General features: G+C 49.7%; 1 protein-coding gene across 1 annotated transcript in view; it reads left to right on the forward strand.

Moving 5' to 3' along the window:
- Positions 1-12,586, forward strand: part of LOC149338183 (uncharacterized) — a 157,330-nt gene that overhangs the window by 31,631 nt on the left and 113,113 nt on the right. The window contains exons 4-6 of the mRNA XM_089550282.1: positions 2,492-2,557; positions 2,617-2,685; positions 12,272-12,375. Coding sequence (XP_089406408.1) covers positions 2,492-2,557; positions 2,617-2,685; positions 12,272-12,375 — 239 coding nt within the window. The remainder of the gene's footprint in view (positions 1-2,491; positions 2,558-2,616; positions 2,686-12,271; positions 12,376-12,586) is intronic.

Here is a 12,586-nt window from a genome sequence, read left to right on the forward strand (position 1 = left end):
TATTCAGCTACTGCCCTGCCAACGTTCAAATTCGTCCTCATTCATTGGTACATGGCACACCGCACTTCGTTCGAATAGTAGAATCACTTGATGATAGAGGCCTTATCCTATCGGATATCTTGCTGGTTACACTTCATGTCATGCTTTCTTCGAAATATTCCCAGTATTCATTAAATCAACGGCCTCTTTAACGCTTATATTAAGAACACGCGACCACATGAAATCGAACTACTACAAATATTTCTCATCATTAACTATGATTACTTCGGTTTTTCTTATTACCTTGAAGTACGTAGTACAGGGGGGGAGAAAAGTTTGCGGGACGCGAGTTCTTGGAAAAACATTATTGTATCTCCACCTCGCTACCCAGTCGCCTGATATTGTATGAAGGTACTAAAGGCCTAAGTGCTCCTTTCTCTGGTAACAATATCAGGCGACTGGGCACCGAGGTGGAGCTACAATAAACGTTTTTCCAAGAACTCGCGTCCCGCAATTTTTTGTCCACCCGTGTACAAATAGGGGCGTTTCAGTTGCACCGGTCTTTGCACATGCACATTAAGGTTACTGGAATATAAGGTAGAAAACTCTTTTCCATAAAAACCCCGCATATACCAGAGTTATATACTAGTAAGGTGGGATGTTGAGCCAGTCGAGTCTGATTTATGGCGAAAATTAGCTCGAGAAAAAAAACGACCAAAGGAAGGGGCCAGTTACATAAACTCCCATTATATAGGAACGTGTGTCACAGCTAGTGAGCTCGTTTGTCTAACGCGTTAATATAACTCTTGCATTGTATTTATTTTTCAGCAGTCTTGAACGCGTAAACTTCCACCACTGTTTATTGAAAAATCAACAGCCTAAAGCCAGGCTTCAGAGGAATTCTAAAGATCGACATCAATACTGAGATTTCTCTAGCCATCATCGGAGACACTGTCAGTAAAGTACAAATGCAGGAGATGCAGCGCTACTGAGAACACTACGTAGCGGATTTAGCATGTATTTCAAAAACTAACTTGCTATGAAACGCGTATAACGGAATTCAGTACCCCGACTCCCGATTGTGGCTTTCGACACACTTACGAGGAGACGGCCTAGAGTGGCCTGTTGCAGTTGTGACGTGATTTTCGAATGGAATTCCTAACCAACAGTATTCTGTGACATCTCTAACGCTGTTAGCAGAGTAGTTATCGGAAAAACTTCCGATGCACCAGGGGTGTCTTTCAGAAGAAATACAAACCTCACAGACAACTAAGTGCACACTAGGATTACAATTCCTTTTGACAAGCCTCCGTAACCATTTTCTTTAGGTGTTGTGTTGGATTTTATCTCGCATAGGCAACTAATGCTATCAATGCCAAGCATCTGACATGAGTGTGAGTTAACCATGTCGCATAATTATGTGAGTATTGAGTAGCATTCATCATGTACGCGGAGACCTAAAGTTTAAGCTGTTGTGCGGTCACAATGCACTTAAACTTGTAAAATGCAGCCTGCTGAATTCTGCTCTTGAGGAAGAGCCTATGGAGGAACACTGTCTACAGTGTTACCGGTGCCCTTGCTTCGTGGTGGCAGGTTTGACGTCTGCCTAGAGCAGCTGATGTATGTTGCGTAAAATAAAGAGCAAAGACCTGCCGGAGAAGAATATCCTAGTGTTTGACATAGGATCAATGGCTTCGGGTGTGGACCTTAGGCAGCCCTCCTCTCTACGTTCGTCGTTACTTCGACTTAGCCTAGGCTCAAAGAAAGCACTGCGAATTGAAATCTTGTAGGAAACCTTCATCAATATTTTAGCTGTCCAGCTTAGTAAAATAGTGAAAGGTCTTAAGGAATCATGCTTGATATTTCTTAAAGCCCCTAGTATAATAGAACAATTCTTATAGCCTCTACAAATTTTTGTTACTGCCCTTTTTTTAGATTCCACGGCCTATTTCATCATGCTGTAGTAAGGAAGCAGAAAGCCGAAGTTTTAGGTGAAATATTTTTTTTTGACCTGTGGATATTCGCTGTGTAGGATGGGTACTGGGATGGTTAGAGGTACTGGGCGCCGGCGGTAGACAGAGACACAGGCCTCGTAGACACAGAGGTCGAGCACCACGAGCACACACCCAAAGCGATGGCAATGCCGCTCAACACAACGGTCAGAAGTTCGTCGTCGTCTTCGCCTGAACAGGAACTTCTTCGTCGTTACATCTGTAATGATTTTCGCTTTGGAGACCAACACTGACAATATTCGTACTCCTAACTAAAATAGGTAACGCTAGGTAACTGGAAAAAGCAACCCTATTTTCACGGCACCTTCCGCTCTCGCAATAACCAGCTGTGCATTGCTGTTGTATGTTCCCGCAGTCTGCACACTGGAGCTCGATCCCCGAAACCTCCTCAGTACTGGCGGGAGGACAGAAAGCCTGCTAAAAGCATCTTATTTTTTGTCTTGGCTGCCGGCTAAAGAAGCTAGCTGGGAAAATAAAATTGTCTTTCGTTCTGGACGCAGGCACTCCTCGCTTTCCGCATGGCCCACATCTCAGTCGGCGACAGCGGCACCAAGAAGGCATTAAAGGTGGGTTTAACCATATCAGGGCCCTAGTTATAGTGTTCATTGCATTTCGTTTACTGCAGAAACATATCGACGAGAAACTGTTCAAGGACGATCCTGGAAATGACGCCACCCTTGATATATTTTCCCCGGTAAGAACCGCCTTCTACAGTACAGCAATGCCAATTTTAGATGAACAACCGCTTAGGAGACTGCCCGACTTACTGCAAATAAAACGGTTTTTTTTTTTCAGCATGTCAGCTTCGGAACATACCGCAACAGGTGGTGATTATTTAACGGTGACAAATTAGAACGTTCGCAAGCAACACCTTGTCTAAAGGCGCAATCGATATCTCAAGTGCAATAGGTCTAGGTTACTGCGGACATCCTTCTGACATCATGCATTCTCCAGACTATGGAGTTTCAGTTAAACTAGAAGCAATCAACCTTTCGATGGCCGAGAACCGATCGGTGCCTTGCGTCGAAGGTGGCCGACCTTTTTATCTTCAGGTATTAATGACGGAAAAAAGTCGGCATAGACACTAAAAACTCCATACTTCTGAGAAGGCGTAAGATCGCCCGCTGACCTTTTAACGCAATCGCCGAGCGACGTGATGCAAGTCGCTGCCAGGCAGCTGGCAAATCTCCCGCGGCATGTCTCTACGTAGCCGCCTTCGCGATGCCGCCGCACCCTTTCTGATCTGCGCGCTAAATTTGTGAAGGCAGTCGCCGCCGTACCACGGACTGCGCTCCGCCTTACGGGTAGCACGGGTTAGCTAGGGAGCTTATGCCCATATGTACACAACTTGTTTTTCTCTACTTAATATTGATGGATCGCTAGGAGTCTTCTTACCACTCCTGCTGCACACACACTCAAGGGGTAACACGGCTTACACCTTCGAAATGTTTGTTAGCGACATGCATATAAGTACAAGTTATAGTGCAGAACTTTTAGCTTTCAAGTCGCACTCGCTCGTCGTCTAGTACTCCTCTCCAGTCCAGCGTTCTAGGAGCGCAGCGCCACTGTCGCGGACCCTCCCCTTGGGCACGCGCTTATGCTCATTCTTCTTATCTGTATTCTTCGTATGCTCATTCTTTATTCTTGTGCTCACGCCATAGCCTGCATCAGTACCGGGCAAACTACCCATCCCCCCCGCGTACGGTTCCTCATTCCACTCGTCTCGCCATACCTTATTCCTTGTGTGAATCACCTTGAGGTTACGCAATTATTCGCTCTCCCTATGCCATCTCCATTCATAAATTCACGTTGTAGTGACGGCAATCCTGCAGTCAGGAAGAGAGCAACAGAACTTGGAAACGAAGCTATTTGGGCTGACTTGCGCCCGCAAAAGAACTGAATCACTCGGCGGCGGCGTAAGCAACAAACGTGCTCGTCATTCGTGCAACTACGAATGCCCGCTGCTCGCGGCATCCTTCAATTTAAAGCCGGCAAGGAAACTTCGAGATAACAGGTCGAGATCATCTAGAGTAATCAAGAAACACGTAGATAAAGCTTGGCATGGCTGTGATCAATTGAGATTAGTCCGGTCGCTTCTCGCGTCACGAATAAAAATGATAACACCCCTTTCCTGCGGCCTTGCCCGAACGAACGGACACTGCAATGATACGTGGCATTACCCCCCTCCCAAAGAAGCATCGTCTCGATGCTTTAAAATGAAAATAAACACGGAGAATGGAAACTTCGAGTCCTTTAGCGTTCATAATACAGCTTCAGGCGTACGACATGTACGACTTAAGGGCGTGTGCGGCGTAGCTGAGATGTTGTCGTGCCGTCGGAGATGACTTCATAGTCGAGGTCACCGATGCGACGGAGAACCCTGTACGGGCGAAAGTAGCGTCGCAGCAACTTTTGACTCAATCCACGGCGGCGAACTGGCGTCCATATCCAAACATGATCACCTGGCTTGTAATGCGTGTCTCGACGGCGCAGATTCTAGCGTCGGGCGTCGGTGTGCTGCTGGTCTTGAATGCAAAGCCGCGCAAGTCTTCGGGCTTCCTCGGCGCGATGAAGGTAGGCGGCGAAGTCGAGGTTGTCTTCGTCGGTAACGTGCGAGAGCATTGCGTCGAGTGTTGTCGTGGGCTTCCTGCCGTATACCAGATGGAATTTGGTAAACCTCGTTGTCTCCTGGACGGCAGTATTATAGGCGAAGATAACGTAGGGCAGAATGGAGTCCCACGTCTCGTGTTCGGCGTCGATGTACATGGAGAGCATGTCTGCGATGGTCTTGTTCAGACGCTCTGTGAGTCCGTTGGTTTGTGGATTATACGTAGTTGTCCTCCGATGGCTTGTCTGGCTGTAGTTTGAAATGGCTTGCGTCAGCTCCGCTGTAAATGCCGTTCCTCTGTCTGTGATGAGCACTTCGGGGGCGCCGTGTCGCAGGAGAATTAGTTCGACAAAAAATATTGCGACTTCTGTTGCGGTACCACTATGCAACGCTTTTGCTTCGGCGTAGCGGGTCATGTAGTCGGTGGCCACGGTGATCCACTTGTTACCTGATGATGAAGTCGGAAAGGGGCCGAGGAGGTCCATTTGCTGAAAGGGCTTAGTTGGCGGTGGTATGGGGTTCAGGAGACCGGCTGGTCTATTCGGAGGCGTTTTGCGTCGCTGACACTCACGGCACGTTTTCACGTAATGATGAGCCGACTGCAGGGCATCTCGGGATTGCACGAGCAATCCCGAGATGCCCTGCAGTCGGCTCATCATGACATTCCTGCATAATTTCTTGCCCGAGATTTTTCGGCACGACAAGAAGATGCACTGTCCTGTTGGGCGCGAAGTTCTTCTTCAGGAGGACATTATTGTCAAAGACGAAGGACGACAGTTGGCGCTTGAACCCTTGGGGAGGCGATGCGGTCTTGCCTTTCAGATAATTAACTAGGCTTTGCAACTTTTTTTGTGATTATGTGACACCTCATGAATATAAGGCATCACCTCAGGTTTGGGCTTTGCGCGTTCAGTTGCAGCCACGTTTCGTCGAGGGCGAAACTTCTTCGGGAGGGTTTCGGCTACTGCCGAGAGGACCGAGCAAGGGAAGCCTGCGGCGATGGTGAGCGCGGTTGCAAAAAGCAACATGAAGAAGCCTTCGTCAAATGTGCTTTAGGAGTGGTTTACAAGATCCCCCTGTCCTGTGGAAAGTGCTGTATTGGGCAGACAGGGCGTTGTATCAATGACCTTTGAAGGGAGCATGCTCAAAATTTGATCAATCAAGATGAGCTTGCGAATCTTGTTTCGCACGTAATGGGGTGCAGCTGCGCGCCACGGTTCAAAGAAGCAAAGGTTTTAGGCAGGAGTAAAAGCACAACATCAAGTGTCATTTTGGAGGCCTTTCATATTCATAAAAAGTCTAGCCAGTGCATCAGCGACCCTTCCATAAGTTTGTACTCAGCTGAGCGTAAGTTTTTGGACAACGTCATATAACGTCATGTAACTTCCTGGCCCGTGTCTTTTTCGTCTGTCGATTCTCGAAATGTTTTGGTCATATCCCCTCCTTATCTTTCCTTTGTCATTTTCATGATCAGAGTTATCTTTCTTATCTGGTTCCCTCGCTTTCGTCACTGACATAATGTGAGCTTAGATAAGTGTGAGCCATCTAAAACTGTTAAAGTAGCCTGGAGCCGCCCGATTGTGCGCATGCGTGTGAAGACTATAAATGTGTTTCTTGCATATATCAATAAATCAGTTGTTAGTAGCGCTCTGTGTGTGTCGCTTCCTTTCTCTGTGTTCGTCTTTCGCGCTGAACCAAGTTTCAACACTCTTTCTCGGGGGTCGAATAGTTGGCCTCGGCTTTCGACAGTGAGCGGCTAGCGTACGCGATAACTTTCTCCTGTCTTCCATTTTTCTGAACGAGGACCGCTCCTAAGCAGACACTGCTTGCATCGGTATCGATTTCGGTTTCGGCGTTTTCATCAAAGTTCCCGAGCAAAGGAGTGGACTGTAAGCGCCCTTTGAAAGGTTCCGCTTGCGGCGTTTCCCATTTAAAAGGCACGTCAGCCTTGGTAAGTTGGGTCAAAGGTTCAGCGATGCACGAAAAGTTGTTCACGAATCGCCGGTAATAAGTGCACAATCCAAGGAATCTGTGTATAGCTTTCTTGTCATTAGGCTGTGGAAACTCTGCGATCGCAGCCGTCTTTGAGGGTCTGGGCGAACTCCATCCTTGCTTACGTCGTGACCAAGGAACAGCAGCTCCTCGTAGGCGAAGTGGCACTTCTCTGATTTCAGTGTTAGTCCTGAAGTCTTGATTGTTTCCAGCGCTATCTGAAGCCTTCTAGATGGTCTTCAAAGCTTGAGAAGTCAACAACGCCATCTAAGTAGACTAGACAAATCTGCCACTTCAAGCCTGCGAGCACCGTATCCATTACTCGCTGGAACGTCGCTGGGGCAGAGCAGAGGCCGCATGGCATCACCTTAAACTAGAAGAGTCCGTCTGGTGTGATGAACGCAGTCTTCTCGCGATCTCTTTCGTCGATTTCAATTTGCCAGTAGCCGCTCTTCAGGTCCATCGATGAGAAGTACATAGCGTTGCATAGCCGATCCAATGTGTCGTCGATGCGGTGGAGGGGGTAGATATCCTTCTTCGTAATGCTATTCAGGCGGCGTTAATCGACGCAGAAGCGAAGGGTGCCGTCTTTCTTTTTCACTAGGACAACTGGTGCTGCCCAGGGGCTCCTGGATGGCTGGATGACGTCGTCATGTAGCATTTCCTCTACTTGCTTGCGGATAGCTTTGCGTTCTATCGGCGATACGCGGTAGGGGATCTGCCCCAGTGGTCGGGCGTGTTCGTCTGTGACAATGCGGTGCTTGGCAAGCCGGGTTCGTCGCACATTCGATGCTGATGAGAAGCAATCGCTGTACCTTTGAAGAAGACTGCGTATTTGGCCTTGTCTGGTCCGGGGTAATGCAGGGTTGATGTCGAACGTGGGTTGATGGCCTTGGTGAGAGGGTTCTGCTGGTTGGTCGGGGAGGGCAAATATGTCTCTGATGTCTGGCAGCCCGTCGAGAAAGGCAACCGTAGTACCTTTGTTTAGATGCCGGTATTCTTCGGTGAAGTTGGTTAGCAGCACCTGGCCTTGCCCATTTCGGATTTCGGCGACTCCCCTTGCGACGCCCAATCCTCGATCCAGGAGTAATTGGGTGTTCCCCTCGATGACGCCTTCGGCATTTTCATGTCTCCAGTAATTATGCAGGCGAGGTCATTTGGTCGGGGTGGCACGATCAATGCTTCGTCGAGGACGTTTAAGGCAACGTGGTGAGTGGCGCTCGTCGGAACAGGTGTTGCTTTGTCCGTAGAAAGCTTGATGGACTTAGATCGAAGGTCGATCATCGCTCGATATTCATTCAGCAAGTCCACTCCCAAAATAACGTCTCGCGAGCATTGCTGTAGGATCAGGAATGTTGTCGCATAGGTTCTCCCATTTACAGTAATTCTCGCGTTGCAGCGTCCTGACGGCGTAATCAGGTTGCCACCTGCGGTGCGGATCAGCGGGCCATCCCAAGTTGTTACTTTCCTGAGTCAGACAGCGAATGGCCCGCTCATGACGGAGTAGTCAGCTGCCGTGTCGACCAAGGCAGTAACCGCGTGACCGTCGACCGTAACTTCAAGGTACCTTGCTCGCGTTTTTGTATTGCACGTTGTCTTTGGTGTCCGATCTCGGATTCGTTGGGTAGTGAGGCTGCGGTGGGCGTACTCCGACGTTACTTCTATGGGCAGAGGTAAAGGCGTCAAGTATGGCCGCGTGGTCGTCGTCGTAGGTGTCGTCGGAGTTGTCGTTGGAGTTGTCGTCGGTGGAGGATCTTTGTCCTTGCGCTTAAAAGCAACCTCACCTCCAGAGGCTGCTTTATTCTGTTTAACCTTCGGGGGCTGGGGGAGCGTCCACGCACAGAGTAGCCTCGGTTAGGAGATACAGAGCGTGGTGTCGATGGCGACGGGGAACGTGATAGGCGGCTTGGCGGTGAGCATTCTTCCCGACGCAAAAACTCCGCGATTTCGTCTGGTCGCTGGCCGGGTCGGGGTCGTGGGGCGTCGTAAGAAACCCCACGGATGCCCATTCTCCTGTATGGGCAGTACCGGAGAATGTGACCGGCTTCGCCGCAGTGGAAGCATAGTGGGAGGCGCTGGTCGGGAGTTCTCCACTCGTCGCATTTCCTTGGCTGCACGCGTCGCTCGTAGGACGGGTGGGTTTGGGCGAGTGGGCGGCGGTCCAACGCAGCTGGCTGAGGGCGATAGGGGCTTGGGTCCCGTCGTCGAGGTGCAGGACGGCGCACTGCTGCGGCGTAAGTCATGGCTGGAGGCTCTAGAGGCTGGTTGGTGGTCGGTGTCACACCCAAGGCCTGTTGCACCTCGTCCCGGATGACGTCGGTGAGCGAAGTGAGCTGCGGCTGCATTCCTGTTGGCAGCAGTCGTCGGAGCTCTTCTCGCACAATTTCACGTATAACCTCGCGCAGGTTATCGTTGTTAGCGTTGTCCATGCAGCTTGCTGACAAAAAGCGCTGCTGACGGTCATACTAACGGGCTCTGGCATCAAGGGTTTTTTCCATCGTGGATGCCTCTTCGACGAATTCCGCGATGGTTTTGGGTGGGTTCCGTACGAGGCCCGCAAAGAGTTGCCCTTTAACTCCTCGCATAAGTAGCTTGACCTTTCCATCTTCCTTCATGTTCGAGTCGGCACGCCGGAAGCGACGCTCAATCTCCTCAATGTACTTTGCAACGGTCTAGTTTGGATGTTGTATGCGAGACTGTAGCACCTGCTGGGCTCTCTCCTTTCGCACGACGTTCGTGAAGATCTTCAGAAGCTGCTCCTTGAAGGTTTCTCAGTTCGTGAGGCTAGGTTCCTCATTCTCAAACCAGATTCTTGCTGCTCCCTCCAAGGCGAAGAAGACGTACCTATGTTTCGTAGCTTCATCCCAGTTGTTGAAGACAGCCACACGGTCGAACTGTTCCAGCCATTCTTAGGGGTCGGCGCCAGGCGAAGCGTCGAAGGTTGGTGGCACCCGGGGCTGCTGAAGAATGATTGGAGTCGTCGCCTGGGGCAGGCTCATGGTGGACTTTGCTACTGGCTTTCGCTTCCGGGTAGGGTCCGGCAGAATCCCGAACTCAGGTGCGTCCGCTAGCAGACGTCGGCTTGCGCGGTGGACTGGACTCAGGCCCTGCGGTGAATGGCTCAGAGGGCTGGCGTCTCGACTATTAGGGGGTGTCCTGAACATACAAGGCTACCCAGCACCTCCACCAGATGTCACGTTGTAGTGACGGCAATCCAGCAATCAGGAAGAGAGCAACAGAACTTGGAAACGAAGCTATTTATTTTGGCTGACTTGCGCCCGCAAAAGAACTGAATCACTCGGCGGCGGCGTAAAAACGTGCTCGTCAGTCGTCGAACTACGAATGCCCGCTGCTCGCGGTATCCTTCAATTTAAAGCCGGCAAGTTGGGGAGGAGGGATAACCGCAAACTTGACAGGACTGAAGATCGAGAAGAGGACAGGACGCTCGTCCTGTCCTCTTCTCGATCTTCAGTCCTGTCAAGTTTGCGGTTATCCCTCCTCCCCAACATGTCTGACCAACTGGCCCAAAACTTCCCCTTGTTGAACCTTATTTCTCCTACATTGGGCTCTTTTTTGTGTCACTATAAAAACAAAATACCGCTCGTCCTGTCCTCTTCTCGATCTTCAGTCCTGTCAAGTTTGCGGTTATCCCTCCTCCCCAACATGTCTGACCAACTGGCCCAAAGCTTCCCCTTGTTGAAGCCGGCAAGGAAACTTGGAGATAACAGGTCGAGGTAATCTGGAAACACGTACATACAGCTCGGCATGCCTGTGATCAATCGAGATTAGTCCGGTCGCTTCTCGCGTCACGAACAAAAATGATAACACCCCTTTCCTGCGGCCTTGCGCGAACGAACGGACACTGCAATGATACGTGGCAATATTTCAACCACGCTATAGGTTGTTTCGGTGGCAGCCACTTTCCGGCGGTGTGCGCTACTTTCTTCTCCTTGCGTGTCCCTACTGGCAGATATGCTGCCTTTGCACTTTCCTTCCTTCTTGCGTAATTTCCCCTTCCACGGCAAGTAACCTCCGATATATATCGCGCTAACCAGCCTCTTGTGTTGCGCATTCCTATCCTCTCGCAATGACTTTCTCTTTGAATTGTAACTACCAGCTGTATAACTGCTCCGCTAACCGATCGGTTGCGCGCTACGACTGCAATGCCTGAAACTTGTGAAACGGGCCGTTAGAGCTGTCGCTGTAAAACATACAATTAATATACACAAGCCCTCCTTGACCAACATTCTTGCTCCAAATTGAGGGCAAAGTCTGTGACAGTATCTTCATTTCTGGGAACTTACTGGTCTTCAGTAAGGTCGTGATGTCCATTAGGAAGGCTTCTCTCTAATCTGCTGCTTTGCTTGCGTGGAACTAGGTTGTCTGTCCTCGATGTCGTCTACATCGATGTCACAGCTAACCATCTGCGTTAGAAACCATCATTGAATCCATCAATGACTAGAGAGGAAGTGCTGACCTTAGGTATAAAAATTCACAACTGATGAGTGTTATGATGGTGAGATTTGCAGCGTTAGCTACATCGCTGCTTTGCAAGCGCAGATTAGAGTCATGAACTAATGAACATGAACAGTGAACAGTAATGAAGTCATGAATAGTGCAGGGTTTCGACTTTGGAAAGCTTCATTTAAGTTTGTTTGCAAACAGTAGTAGGCAATTACCGCGCAAAAGCGAGGAAGCTGTTTCTTTAGCAAATGAACAAAATTGTTTCAATTAATAAATTATATTGAAATTAAAGACCCATGAGCCGTAGTTATAATTCTGACTGTCTAGTTTAAGAGGAGAGAGAAAAAATTGGCGGGGTTAAGCTTTGGTTAAACCCGGTAGGATGTGAAAGCAAAAGCGCAGCTCCTCCAACTGAAGGAGCGCAGTGCGCCACGCCTACAGGTCACGCCTGGCTACCGGCCGCCGCTGCGCGACGACTCAAAGCATATTCCGTAATTTTTTTATAGTTTGTTTTTTGTGTTGTTGCTACTGAGAGAGAGAAAACATAATTTACAGCTGGTATAACGTCACAGCGGCAGCAGCGCCACAGGTGCGCAGCGCGGCAAACACACACCGTAACTGCAGCCGGGCTCTCTGAAGGAGGGAGTTTGTCGCCCACAATTTACAGCTGGTATGACGTCACAGCGGCGGTAGCGTCACAGGTGCGCGGCGCGGCGTAACTGCTGCCGGGATATCTGAAGGAGCGAGTTTGTCGCCCATATTCACTCCGCTAAAGGTCAAACGTAACTGCAGCCGGGTCACGCTAAGGCTTTAAAGTGCGAGTAGTATTGCCTTCGCAATAAAATTAATGTGGAAAATGAAGTTGGGCTACGCTGTGTCTCTGGACCGCTGCGCCGAAACGTTCATATTTCTTTTCGTCATAAAGTCGACAGCATGATCACCGCTGGGAGCTGCGATGTCGGATTCGGTCATGATGGCAGGACCTTTCAGTCTCCCGAGCTTCAGATAGCGGGCTATACCTTCGGGTGAGGATCAGTAGGGCATCCAAAAAGCATGTGGAAATTTGTGGCGTGAAGGTCACCGCCCAAAGGGCCTGTAGGATAGCTTCCACGATAGTGACACAGGAGCTGATAGGATGAGAAAGAGCCATTTAGAGCAGATATCCGCCTACTGGTCTGTCTGAAGAAGCGCACTGCTCCGACGGTTGTTCTTGCAGGCTCTGCCCAAGGAAAAGCTTCAGGCATTTCTGGGGGCCGGCTACGAAACTGTCAAACTGGTGCGAACGTTCGGGGCACAAAAGAAGCTAACATGGAAGGAACCGTAAGTGTGCCAGTCTCTATTTTTCAGCGCCCTCGAAATTTGCAGCGCGCACAGCCGGAGCAAACTGGCATCTCAATAGTTAGCCTGAACTTTCAGCGAAGGGCTTTAACTCTTGCCTCGGAAGAAAGTAGAAGTGCGTACGCAGTTCCATATGAAACTGAGCGGTGCCGTAGTGGAGGGCTCTCGATAAGCTTCGAAGAATCAATGTTTT

The sequence above is a fragment of the Amblyomma mixtum genome, chromosome 6 (assembly GCF_055824585.1).
Source record: "Amblyomma mixtum isolate Tamu chromosome 6, ASM5582458v1, whole genome shotgun sequence".
Classification (NCBI taxonomy): domain Eukaryota; kingdom Metazoa; phylum Arthropoda; class Arachnida; order Ixodida; family Ixodidae; genus Amblyomma; species Amblyomma mixtum.